Below are 13,216 nucleotides of genomic sequence, written 5' to 3'. Positions count from 1 at the left end.
GAGCCAGGCCTGCCTGTGTTTCTATTAACTGGACCTGGGAGACCAGAGCTACTGAGGAGGGCCCTGGTAAAAGCGACTGATAAAGAACTGCAGAGAAGAACAAAAACACATCAGCACGTTCCCCATTCAACGAGAGAAACGTTTAAGGTTCAGTATTTAAAGAACAAAAACCTTAAGACATTTATTGACTGCCTACTATGTGCCAGTTACCAGAAGGGTAAGACTTTGAAGAACGAGACAGTCACTCACTTTCACATGTGCGACAAATGAACAAGTAACTTAAGAGTTAATTAAAGTGAGATGAAATAGCAGTTCCTCAGAAGATCAAAAACCCAATTACCATGTGACCCAGCAATCCTACTGCTGGGTGTGCACACAGAAGAATTGAGAGCAGGAACCTAAGGTGACATTTGTACATCCCACGACTGTCCAGACAGTGCCGAGCAAGCACTCTCATCTCAGAAACCACTCTGCTGCGACCTCTCGAAGGTCAGACTCACCTTGTGGAGCCCTTTGAACTCGTAGCGCCTGTCCCGGAAGGCACGCACGGTGTCCACGTAGAAAGAGTTCTCCCGCTGGCAGATGGTGGTGAGGCGCTCCTCCACCTTGGTCACGTGGATCTTCTTGTACGCCTTCCGGCAGTAATCTAGCACGATGCGGGGAGGTGTGTGTGAGCCTCCCGGACACAGAGCTAGCACGCAGATGCCAGCCTGGCTTTCCAGGTGAGCACAGAGGAGCTTAGGAAGCCGAGAAAGCCATGTGCAAGTTTGTCACATCAAAGGAAGCGCAGCCCCGGTGTGAACGGGCCAAACATGCCAGAACCACAGGAAGGAGACTTCAGTATCTGAACACTCGCTGAAGGAGGCGGGAAGAAAGGAAGCTCACGGCAAGACCTAGTTCCCCATGATCTGATCTGCTTCCACGACAACTAGTTTAAGACCTCACGCTGCCGCACCAACACAGCCCCACGAAGTCCCACAAGCCGGAGACGTGGGATTTGGAAAACTATGGCCAGGACCAGGCTGCTCACCTGCCAGCCTCCTCTTCTCATATTTAGCCTGCTCCTCACGAGACAGCTCATGAAAGGCTCGGGTGGGGCCCTCTGCGATCAAGGCCGGGAACTTCTCCGACTCCAGCTGGTGCTGGATCCGATGGTACTCGCTGCGGCTGGCCGGCACTGGGAGCGGTGACGGGCAGGCGGGAGGAGAGTCCATGAAGGAGAATAGCACCCAGCACCCCGCTGACCACACCCCCCAGGGCTGGCACTCACTGAACTCGCCCCTCCACTGCCAGGCCATCTTCCTCTGGCAGTTTGCTCCTGGCTTGTTGAAGTCACAGGCCGCACAGGTGGCCTCGTCCACCATGGCAGAAGGCTGGGGGGGGTGATGGGGAGGCAACGATTAGGGGTCAGATAGGAAGAACTTGGCCCTGATGCGGGCGTCAGTCTCACCTGCAGGCGGTTCGTCAGGATGATGTTTGGGTACATGGCCCCCACGTCCAGGTGGTAGATCAGGGGACATTCGATTCGGTTAGGAACATCTCTCAGGGAGGTGAGCTTGTTCTTAATCTGGTCACACACCTACATCGAAGGGGAGAGAAGTGGAGGCTGGCAACCAAGGTAAAAACGGGAGACTGTACAGAGTCACAAAAGCAAGCACCATGTCCCGGGCAGACAAGTCACCACCAGGTGCTGGAGGTGAAGGAGGCTTGTGAGAGAGCAGAGCCCCAGTAAGGATAGCACTGTGGGAAGCAGCAGCATCCACCCAAGAACTTTTGGGGTTGGAAAAAAATGGCATAAAATTGTGGCCTCGCATGGCATGGCCTGTCTGCCAGCGAGTGTGGGACCTGGCCAAAGTCTCGACAGCCACCCTTCCTGGGGCCCCTGTGAGCCCCCGAGGTATGGTGTGTGACATGCTGTCTCTGTCCCAGAAAATGCTCACCCAATGAATGAGGTGGATTGAGAGGTTAGCGTGGGCTGAAGCCCAGGCCCTCTCAGACCAAATGCCACGCTGAACTGCAGTGCCAGACCGCCACCAGCATCACCTTATAAACCCAGAGCAGGTCTGTCAGCCTAAAAACCCTCCCGATGTCAAACACCCAGGAATCCTGCACGAAATGTTAAAACTATCCCTATAAGTGCAGAAACGAGCTTCTGAGTGATCTCAGATGCAAACGTGATGAGCAAACTGTAAACCAGAGCAGGGAGCTGACTCGGTGGGTGCCCTGGAGGAGGCTGGGCCATGTGTCACGGTCCCCAGGGCGACCCCCAGGTTTGGTGACTCACAGGGAAAGGACACAGAGCCATGTTGGCAAAGGGGAAAGACCTGTGAGGTGAAGTCAGGAGTGGTGTTGAGAGGTGCCTAATAGAGACGTGAGCTGTGCTGCATCCAAAAGAACAGGACCAGCACAGTCGGGGCCCCCAGGGTCTCCCGTCGTGACACATTTTGTAAATGCGGCTTTCTATCCATTATTTGATGGACTGTATAGTCACTATATTCAACTCTGTAATTCCTAGGACTTTACTATCATTTTTGAAGTCTCCTTAACAACAGAAAGGAAATGAAAAACCTCCAATAGCCTCTCACTGTCCACAAAGCATCTGAGTGAACTGGCATGGGACCCATCACTGCCTTCTGTCCAGCCACCACTGCGTCTGACGGCCTGCTCAGAGATCTGTGTCTCTTCTGCAAAACTCTCCTCCCGCAAGTCGGGTCATCCACTGTGACGACACTGTCCTGTCCTACCTGACCAGAGGACACCTGAGTCACCCGTCTTGGTGCCCAAGCCCCAGTACGCAGGAGGTGCACGATGAACGTGCTGCTGAAAGCCAGTCTACCAGGCAACGCATGCACAGTTGCCCTTCCCGGCGCGTCACCTCTTGGAAGTTGGTGACCTGCTCCATGGGCACCTTCTCCTCCTCCTCGATGGCGTGACGTATGGTCTTCTCCACCCGCTGCAGCAGGAAGTCAAAGGCAGCGGGATTCTAGTGCAAACAACAGAGAGAGGACACAGGTGAGACAGATGCCAACCCACTTCAGGCAGGATGCTGCAGAGAATGCTCTAGAAGGAGCCAACTGCTGACCCTGCAGTGTCTTAGACCAGGGCCGGACAGACAAAGGATGTCCAGTGAGGGGCCCACAGGGCAAGAAGGGGGTGCAGGGGTTCCTTCAGCCCTGTGGCTTCTGGGCCCGACCAAGCCTCAGGACACCCAGGGGGGCGCACCATCCTGAACCGGCAGGGGATGTCACTGCGGAACACGCCTGACTCCAGGGCCTCCACGTGACCACCCACATAGGTCTCTGAGTCCAGCACGTGGCCGTCATCCGTCAGCTTGTTGAACTCCTGCTCCTGCTTGTTGGGGAAGACGATGTTGGCGTGGAAGGCCTGCACCATCAGTAAGGCCTCACAGAGCGTCCCGGAGCCCTTCCGCAGCACCTGCAGGAGACACCAGCCTTTGAGCCAAACACCAAAGCCCCGTGGCTGCAGCGGCCGCCTGGGACCAGCCCGCTGCAGAGCTGAGACGGCATGGGGCCAGGAGCGGCACTGACCTCATCGGGCTCCATGGGGATGATGGTGCACAGGGCGAATATAAAGGGGTGGACGTACTTCATGTATAGGTAGTACGTGGCCACTGCGTCTGACACCGAATACGTAGCCAGAGTCTGCGGAGAGAATGTCAGTGGTAAGGGCAACAATACCTCCAGCAGTCCCACCTCCCAACAGCGCGGGCCCCCTCCATACCCCAAGTTGCCCGGTAGGCACGAAAGCAGAGGCACATGAACCTGGGGCTGCTCGGTGGCCATTCGGCACATGTCCTCGGGGTCCAGCTCCACAGGGTCGTAGCCCAGCTTGGCTTTGGCAGCTGCCTTGAGGTTGTGGCTGCCCACAGGAAGGTAACTGTCCCTCTTCACCCACCTGGGAAAGACAGCGAGAGCTAAGGCCAGGAGCCTGTGAGAGGCAGCAAAGCTGGACGCACACAGGAAGCCAGAGAGTCCTAACAGGTACCCAAAGATCTGCAGGGACCCCACGTGGCACAAGCCCCTCGTGCTCCAGTTAATCTTACGGACGCCTGCAAACACGAGGAGCCGGAGTCAGCGCTCCAGGCCCCAGCCTTTTCTCGGGAGAAACGGAAAGGCAGGCAGGCAAGGACCCGCACCCTGCAGCCTCCCGCGAACCCCTCCGCAGTGTGTCCCGTTGGTGCTGCTGGAGTCTGCCTGCTGTCCCCACCCCTCAGGCCCTGATGTCAAACTCCCCTACGGTCCCTTCAGCAAGGAAATACGCAAGGACACCCATGACCCTCGACCCTGTGCCGTGTCCATGTGGATGGGGCTGCCAGGCCTGCTTCCACCTGAGACCTGAGCTCTGCCCTGGCCCCGAAGCCCACGCCAAGCCTGAGAACCACTGTTCCCCGCGCCGCTTGAGCCCCTGCCCCCTGATCCGTAAATTCCCAAGTCCTCGCCTCTCACATATCTCAAGGCCACTGCTCTTCACTCCTGCTCACATTATGACCCACGAGACCTCCGTACGCTCCAGCCACCTCTCAGGCTCATCTTCCGCCTGGACACCCCAGCCGCCCCGAGACACAGCTGGGCTGCTGCATCCCGGGCTCGGATGGGGAAGCTACAGGACCTCACCACCAGGTCTCGCCTTCTGGTCGGGCGTCCCTACCCTGAGGGCCGACACTCGACACGCATGTGTGGCATGATGAGCACGTGATAGGAGAGCGTTTCCCAGGACCCAGCCAAAGCCGTCCGCCGCTGTCTCCCCAGGGATGGGAGCTGCTCCTTACGGGCCACCTTCCTCCCCTTGAGAGGGGGTGGACCTGACCAGCATGTGAGAGGAAGGAGCCTTGGGCCTCACTCACAGAAAGCCCTCGTGAGACACGGAGAGCCGCCAGGTAAGCTGCGGGCCTACCTGAGACAGTCCATGTGGATGCACTGGGGCGCCTTGTACTCCCCCTGGCTGTCCTTCTGGAACCCAATCTCCTGGTACATGCTCAGTCCGTGGGCTGCCGCTCTGGCCTCCACAAATGGCCTGGGACGAGGGAGGACAGACAACCACACAGGGCCGTTAGACACTAGCCCGAGACAGGGACGGCTGCCCACAGGGGACGCCGCGCAAGCCAGGAACTCCTCACAGGCGGCGCCCCTCCCCACCACCGTTTCCATCTTAACCACTTCTCAGGGTACCGGTCAGTAGCATTAGGTATATTCAGTGTCATGCAATGTCCCCTCCCAAACACTCTTTGTTACTCACAAGTTAGGCATTAGACTCACCAATCAAAAAAGTCCCCGTTGTAGGTGACCATGATGGTGGGTCTGGTTTCCTGCACATGTTCAAACCACCTTTGGATTAGATGGACCTGAATTCAATGAGTCACAGCAGTCAGAGGCTGCCTTTTCTCCCTTTCAAGCTTCTTCCAAATCCCTCTCCCACAGTTCAGGAGAAGCAGACGCACACCAGCCCTTCCTCTCCCTCCCACCCGGGCCCTCTATGCACGAGGACGTCACTGGACACAGTCAAGACCAAATGGATGCCACGGCCATCAGAGTCAACATGCCTCTTCCTCTTGCTTCACCCCAAATATTGGCAGTTTCCCAATGACACCTCTTTACCTCATCGGGTTCATTGAAGACACAAAAGGGCCCTTCATATTCCGGCTTGGGGGTGAACTCGAAGTCATCAATGTCCTCTGCAACAATCTCCCTATTGGTGATGAGGTAGCCCTGGAAATCACCAGCAGTCAGTGTGGGTTAGACACGAAGCTGAAGACACGCCCCTCACCACTCAGCCCAGAAACTCTTACTATAAGTCTCTGCAGCAACTCGAAGGTGCCACAGCTTGCCCAAGGGGATTATGTACTAGCAGAACCCCGATGTCTCAGGTTTCTGTCGGAAGGTGAGAACGTGGCTGGATGTCGAACAACTTACTTATTCACTTTCTTGCTCGTTATTCACCCCAAAAATAGATGGACGCCATTCTAGTTTGAGGATCAGACAAGGGCCCTGTTCCCAGGGAGCTGACATCCCAGAAGGCATCACTCACCTGACCGTCAATCATATAGGAGATCATCATAATCTGGTCAGTCTCAGCATCAGGAAACTTGAGGGGCAGTTTGGTCGTCTCAATGTCAAATGCCAAAACCACAGGATCCTGGAGGGACATGATGTAGCACTGCGTCGGCCACACGTTAAGCTGAGCTCTGGAGACCCTGGTGGTCCTCTCGACACCCACCACCAGCTGCTCTACCTCCAGCTGCTCAAAGCAAGAGTCGAGCAGCCAAGGGGGAAGGTTCCGAAGAAAGTAGGACAGGCGTCTTGGGGCTGACTGAGCCCCATCGAGTACTACGATCACCGACAGTTTGAAAGCAAACGTGTGAGAAAGGGCGTGGAGATGGGAAGAGCCTAGAGCTGTAGAACCCTCAAGCTCCGTAAAGTACATTGACCCCGTTTGATCTGTATGGCAACACTGCCCGAAGGCTGTGCTAGAGATGACATCTTCATTTTGGAAATGAGAAAACAGACGTTCCCAAGATTACAAAGCTATCTCTGAACTAAGGCCTTCCAGTCATAAATCCATTTCTCACATCACTTCGCCATCAGCTCCCCAGAATGGAAGTCAGAGCGTCCCCTCAAACATTCAGATCCAGCCTAGCTGAAACACTCACGTCACCTGGGGATGCACCGGTATAAAGCAAAACCACTCTCGGGTCAGAAACTGATGAGGAAAATGATTATTCCATCATTCTCTTAAGAAAGTATTAGAAGGAAAAAAAAAGCAAACATCTTTCAATCAAATTCACCTTTCAGCACTGATTTAGCTCTCTCGAGAAACCAGTGGAAAATTCAGGGTGGAGGAAATGCAAGAACTTACAGGTCGCTCAACGAGGTCATCTCGGCGAGTGAGTTCCACTGGAAAGGCGTTTCCTCGGAATCTGACGTTGTACCAATGAGCCTGCAGGACGTGCGGTGCATTAACTGAGAGCTGTGAGCCTGTTCTCGGTGGATTTATCCCGCGATACCACCCGGCTGTCAGGAACTGCCCGCGAGCCACAGCCCACTCACCACGTGGATCTTCAGGTCGATGGAGAGTCGGATGTGGTAGGGCACGTCGTACTCTCGCATGTCAACAATGTTGTCCAGCTGGTCGGCAATCTTCTTAGAGGTTTCCTCTTCATCAATGATCGCCCCGCCCCCTTGCAGGACGCTACAACACAGAGAGCACGCGCAGCTTACTCCACTACACTCCGCTAGGAGTTGGGGGGGACCAGAGTCCACACAGCACAAACTCAAAAGATAAATCGAGGTGGCTGAGATGACCAGAGCAGGCCCTTAAGAATGACCTTAGATGACCCTCCCTAGCTGAGCAGCAGGCCAGACACAAGGAAATTCAGCGTATGCCTAGGACATGTGCATTTTATAGGATGTAGGTTACAGCCTAATCAAAGGAACAAAGGAAGGAAACTGTCGCCTGGGAGGCGTGTCTACAAATGGGACCCGGCCCTCATGAGTTTGTTTCTTCACCAAGAATGCAAGGATGACAACAACAGACCCACCTTATAGGAGTGTCCTGGGGTGAAGTTACAAGGCTCTCCACACAGTTAAGTGACAGGTAAATGGTAACTGTTTCTGTACCATAGTTATTCCTATCCTACCCAAGCAGGAAATCACTGTCACTAGAATATTCACTCCAACGTTAGCCCACTAAGCTTCCAGATATTGAATGCACCATTAAGGGGAAACAAGACAATGAGTTTTAGAGAAGGCTCAGGACTTTGGGGATTCAGTCTCTGATTACACATCGTAATATTCTTCAAAGTAATTTATGAGCACGGGGCTGGGGGGTGGGGGCGTGTGCAGAAATGTTTAGGTCACGAATTGATCTTCTTTTGTCAGAGGATATAATCAGTTCTTCTGAAGTCATCATAACTTTTAATTTGCCAAGATTTCCTCTTCTTAATCTCTTACCCTGCTTCCTATCACTATTGATGTCTAAACGTGTGGTGAACAGCGTTTGGTGGCCTATATTGAATTTCCCTGTATAATACCTAAGGTTATCTAGAGAAGATGTACTTTGTAAATGTAGGCATTTAATCAAATTTGTACACAGCTTCACACTTACCATAAGCCATGAAAACAGACTGATTAAGGTGGGAGGTTTAGAAATCTAGAACGTCCTTACTATAACAGCTACTCAGTGTTAGAGCCACAAACTCACCCCCACATAAGAAAAGACAGACAGCTAAAAAAGAAAATAAACTACAACACGGGAAGCCACCATTTATTTAACGCAAACGGAGAATATAAGAAATTCTACTTAATTGCTCAAAAGTAATCCACGTTGAACAGAGCCAGTCTTTAAGGTAACGTAATCACTGGGTTTCCCCACCTCCTAGCCATCTCATCAGCTTAGGAAGAGTGGGAAACAGTCCTGGTGGACTGACCAGCTGCTCTGCTTACGAGAACGAAGCTGACCTGGAGAGCATAGCTGTGTAGGCGTCTCTGGCGTGGCTCTGCTCCCGGTTCTTCTTCACAGCGGGGGAGATCTCCTTCCTCACTCGGACAAGGTCCTCCACGGTATTGAAGGACAGCTTGACATAATTCCGCTTCAAGCCCACTAGGTGATTTGGCTGTGGATGAAGAGATCGTGCTCATGTGTTCAAGAGAAAAAGGACTTTATTGGGTAGAGAAAATACGGGCAGAACGACTCAAAGGTCAATGTACTTGTCAGAGTTGGCAACTCCAAAGCTCCTTGTCCAACCCTATGTGTGGCACTACTATGCCACTCGAGTTCATGGAAGAGGATATCCAGACAGCCGTCGAGGGCCCATCATCTGCACTGCCCCCCGACCCGCAGGTGCTGAACTTGGCCTCCTCCCATCTCGCTCCCAGTGGAGTGGACCCAGCTTTATATACCCTGGAAGGTACAGGTGACACTCACCAAGTCCAGATCTTCTTTGGGGACAGTCTCTACTTTAGCAATTTTGCCCTGAAACTTCTTGGAGAGAAAAGATGAAACTTCTCGCTCACAGCCCTAAATCAGGAACATAACGAAAGGGCTTTCCATTAGTGAAATATATTTCCTTCCTTGCCTGCTAGTCTGGAGTCTTCATTTCCAGTTCTGACACCGCCCACAGAACGAGAAGGCACAGGCTGTCTGAACTGATTCTACGAACCACAGACTTACCTTCCTAGTTGCAATGTAGAAATATGGCTTGTAGGGCAAGGCCACCTGCAAGATTCACCAACGCGTTCAGGGCGATGGGAAAGAGAAAGGGAGAATGGTGAAAATAGGCTGTTTGCTGCTGTAGCCAGGAGCAACTCAGACGCAATGCACTCTTGACTTAGACGTCTCATGAGACGGAGCAACAGATGAGGGCCCGCGCACGCTGCAGGGGCAAGGCTGAGACACCACACTGCTTGTCTTTCAGTCTTCCTGAGCCAGCTTCTAAGACATCTAAGTGGTGACCCACATGGCCCCGAGGGCCCATGTTCCCGATGGTCTTCACCGAGCTGCACACTAGCAGCCTCCCAAGCCGCTCCGCACAGCTGCAGAGCTAATGAACACTCGCCACTTGGGGCCCAGCTCTGCCTCACCACTGAGTGGGTTTTAGCTTCTTGGGGTTCGGGGGTTTACCTTAAATCTGCTCCCATCGTCTTGAATAAAGTAGTAATCCACCGCACTGATGAGGCGTTTATCTTCATCTAAAACTTCAGTCTACAAGAGAATCAGCCACCGCGGCTCAAGGACATCCTCTACACAGTCCGAGAGGGCCCCTCTCCCTTTCCTTCCCCCCCTGTAGCCCCACTCATGAGGACCCCAACACAACAGCCTCTAAGCAGGGATGTCTCTCAATTTCTCCCTCAGCCTCGAAAGCTTTAGTCTGATGGGTGACAGGGACACCCCTCCCCTTAGTCTTCCCAGGGGCCTCTTTATGGCCCACTGAGGTTAAGGAACAACGTAGGAGAGCTACCAGCAAGCTCGTCTCCCCCTGTACCACCTGGACAACAGGTTCCTGCACCAGGTGACAACGGCTATGCCACTACAGGGGTGCAGAGGAGGTCCTCGGGGGGAGGAAAAGCCCAGGTGCTTACGGGGTGCATGTTGATGAGCCAGCCCGTCTTCTCACCAGGCTCCTTGAGCCTCTCAAAACCGAACCGCAAATCCATTTTATCTGTCCATTGACTGCGCTCCAGGCGCTTGAGTGCGGAGGCAGAGGAAGAGGGGCCATCATCCCTGAGAGAAAGGGGGGAAACCCAGTCTTCACTGGACATGCTGCTCTCCACTCCCACAACCCTCAGTCCACCTGGTGTAAGCAGTCCGGGTGTGACACGGTAGATACATCCCTGAAAAACCTCACGTTTAGCAAAACAGCTCGTTAAAATACAGGACCGGGGCAGGACTCTCCACAGCTGCTCATCTCTGTAACCAGAACACTAATAAAGACAACGATCACGGCCAGACCTGGACGTTGCTCTCTCATGGGAAATTAAAAACGCACAAAGCCCATCACTGCATTGCTGGGCATTTATCTCCCAAAAGGAAAATGCCCGTTCACACAAAAACCTGTATGTGTATGTTCATAGCAGTTTTATTCATTGTAGCCAGAAAATGAAGACAACCGATATTCCTCAGCAAGGGATTGGCTAACGTGGGTTGTAGCCATTCCATGGAGTACTAGTCATCAGTACAAAGGAATAGTTATTGATACATACATCTCAAGGAAATTATGCGGAGTGAAAAAAGCCAACCCTCCAAAATACACACTTTATGATTCCAATTACATAGCATCCTTGAAATAACAAAATCAGAGATGAAGAACAGGTGTGGCTGCTATGGAAGGTGTGGGGGAGGGGGTCACCCAGCTGTGGCATACAAAGACAGCAGGAGGGATCCTTGAGGCGGAACTGTCCAACGTCTCGACTGTGGTAGTCTCGAGTATACAATGTGATAGGACAGAGAACTAAATAAACACACGTAAACGAGTGTTACGCATTGTATCAATGTCAATTTCCTGGATGTGACATTGTTCTCTAGTTATGTAAGATGTTACTACTGAGGGAAACTAGGTTAAGGTGTATGGGATCTTTCTTACGACTGCAAGAAAATCTACAATTATCTCAAAAGTTGTTTGTTTTTTTAATTTTTAGAACATGAGTTTCCAAATTTATGAGTTTGTTTCTTGGTAAAATGAAATTAACAATCTACTATATAAGATTTTCATGCATAAGACACAATGAATGTAAAAGCACTTTGAGAATCACAAAGTAGGCAGCACCGTGCAATGTTAAAAAAAAAAAGGAAGAATCTTGACGACCAAGTTGGAATGGATTCTAGTTCTGCCAAAAACAAGCAGTGATGATTAAATCACATGATGCATATGATATGCACACAGGGTTCTTTGTACACAGTGAGTGCTCAGTTAATAGCATCTGTGATATTTATTAAAGATCAATAGAAATGTAAGGCAATATCTACTTTTTGTTGTCTAAAAGGTAAAATTCTGTAATGTCAGTTATTGGAAAGAAATGAATTGAATGAATTATTCATCTGTTTTCAGCCACGTACTTTGAGTTGGAAAAATATTCACTGATCACCCTGTAGGTACTACCCGGTGCCAGGCTCACGTAAATTATGCACAGTAGTGCATGACCACTGAGGTGGCCACAGCGCATGTGGGAAGGTACATTTCCCGTGAGTGAGTAGGAACGTGAAACAAGGATGTTTGCGGTGTGTTGGGCTGCACGGTTCAGCCTCAGCATATGAGCGTTTAGAGATGGTAGGGATCCAAGCTAAGCCAATTTCTCCTTTACCTGGTTTATAAACATCAAATTTTATTTTCTATATAGCAAAGTGGTTAATCATGTTTTTATAGAGATGTTGTTTTAATGCACAAAAACAAGGAAGTAGAGATGCTGAGCACGGGAAAAGTGCAGCCTGCCACCCGATATTTGCATAGTACTGGGGTACACCTCTCTGGGAAGGGAGACCCTGGTGCTCATAGGATATTTTCTTCATGTGAACTTTTCTTAAAATGGAGCTGACAGGGCACATCCATGCAACACTCCAGCTCAGAGCTTTTTCCTCCCTTTCCTATCTTTCTCTATTCCAATCCTTTTGCCTAGGGAAAAATGCAAATAAACCAACATCAATGCCACATTTTACTGACACCATTCTGTTTACCAATCGCATATGAGCTAACTGGAGTTACAGAAACACTTGTCGAAACAGAACAAACTATACCTTTAAAATGTAATATATCTTCTCAGATGCATGGATCTAGAAGTCAGTACAACCATAGATGGATAACGATGGGGACCACCAGGACTATCTAAACCTGTTCTGATTCCAGAGCTTAGATTCATCCCAAACTGTTCACAATCTTTAACTCCACAGATATGATCCCATCTAGATAGACCAGAATATTACAATTTAGCTATCTTCAAAACGGAACAATTCTTGTTTATTAGCATTACATCTTTTAAAAAATTGCTAGTTTTTTTAAACCACAGTCCGAGATTCTGATTCCTGAATATTTTTATCAAGAAAGCCTATTTATTTGCTAAGCCAAGTATATTCTCCACTTCCTCAAAGATGTACAGCTAACAATCAATATCCCATGCTGTCTAAATGTAAATAAGTGAGCTACTTTGTAAAGCAAGGAGCAGAGAAAATACGGAAATGTCCTGCGTGTTGCTGGCAGGCAGGGGAGAGATGAGTGGGGATGGTGAATACAGCCCCTGTGCAGAAACGTCTGGATTCCCACCACCTGTAGATACGCCGGTCCTCGTCCACGCTAGACACTGTCCTGGGCAGTGTTTCCCTAAGGCCGTTCACGTGCTCTCCCGAAGAACAGGGCAGTGTGGGCTGTTGCACAGGAGTCCAGGTCCCGCCCCAGCTGCTCACGGCTAGTCATCCCTCCCCTTTCGGCACCTCCCGTTTCCCAGCATCCGACTCTAGCTCCTTGCTACGTGTTTCCAGGTTTGTACTGTTTAAGCCACTGAGTGGTAATTTGCTGGATTCCGTGGATTAGAAAACTGCTCACTTTGGACCACATCTCCTCTCAAAACCGTTTTCTCTGAGCTGCGTTATCTCGCTTTTTATCCCGATAGTACAAAGTCTGAAAAATAACACTACCATTTACTGACTGCTCACTGCATGCTACGGTCCCAGCCTCCGCAGGCCACAGAAGCGCGGACATGGCTGGCCCAGCGCC

General features: G+C 51.2%; 1 protein-coding gene across 4 annotated transcripts in view; it reads right to left on the bottom strand.

Annotated features, from left to right (window-relative positions):
* POLE (DNA polymerase epsilon, catalytic subunit) overlaps positions 1-13,194 on the bottom strand; it is a 36,011-nt gene extending 22,817 nt beyond the window's left edge. For 2 of the 4 annotated variants that reach the window (XM_023537378.1, XM_023537379.1), the window contains exons 1-19: positions 10,095-13,194; positions 9,637-9,717; positions 9,187-9,231; positions 8,941-9,033; positions 8,475-8,629; positions 7,065-7,206; positions 6,874-6,954; positions 6,046-6,153; positions 5,616-5,726; positions 5,277-5,362; positions 4,915-5,034; positions 3,783-3,915; positions 3,549-3,662; positions 3,223-3,435; positions 2,876-2,983; positions 1,451-1,579; positions 1,271-1,373; positions 1,031-1,177; positions 501-646 (exon numbers count right to left, since the gene is read on the bottom strand). In XM_023537378.1, coding sequence (XP_023393146.1) covers positions 501-646; positions 1,031-1,177; positions 1,271-1,373; positions 1,451-1,579; positions 2,876-2,983; positions 3,223-3,435; positions 3,549-3,662; positions 3,783-3,915; positions 4,915-5,034; positions 5,277-5,362; positions 5,616-5,726; positions 6,046-6,153; positions 6,874-6,954; positions 7,065-7,206; positions 8,475-8,629; positions 8,941-9,033; positions 9,187-9,231; positions 9,637-9,717; positions 10,095-10,274 — 2,295 coding nt within the window. In that variant the 5' untranslated portion in view covers positions 10,275-13,194. The remainder of the gene's footprint in view (positions 1-500; positions 647-1,030; positions 1,178-1,270; positions 1,374-1,450; positions 1,580-2,875; positions 2,984-3,222; positions 3,436-3,548; positions 3,663-3,782; positions 3,916-4,914; positions 5,035-5,276; positions 5,363-5,615; positions 5,727-6,045; positions 6,154-6,873; positions 6,955-7,064; positions 7,207-8,474; positions 8,630-8,940; positions 9,034-9,186; positions 9,232-9,636; positions 9,718-10,094) is intronic. The other 2 variants (XM_023537380.1, XM_011371373.2) reach the window with 2 other exon arrangements.
* Positions 13,195-13,216: the final 22 nt, after the last annotated feature.

This window comes from Pteropus vampyrus, unplaced genomic scaffold (genome assembly GCF_000151845.1).
Source record: "Pteropus vampyrus isolate Shadow unplaced genomic scaffold, Pvam_2.0 Scaffold189, whole genome shotgun sequence".
Classification (NCBI taxonomy): Eukaryota; Metazoa; Chordata; class Mammalia; order Chiroptera; family Pteropodidae; genus Pteropus; species Pteropus vampyrus.
This window is presented reverse-complemented; position numbering and strand designations above follow the sequence as displayed.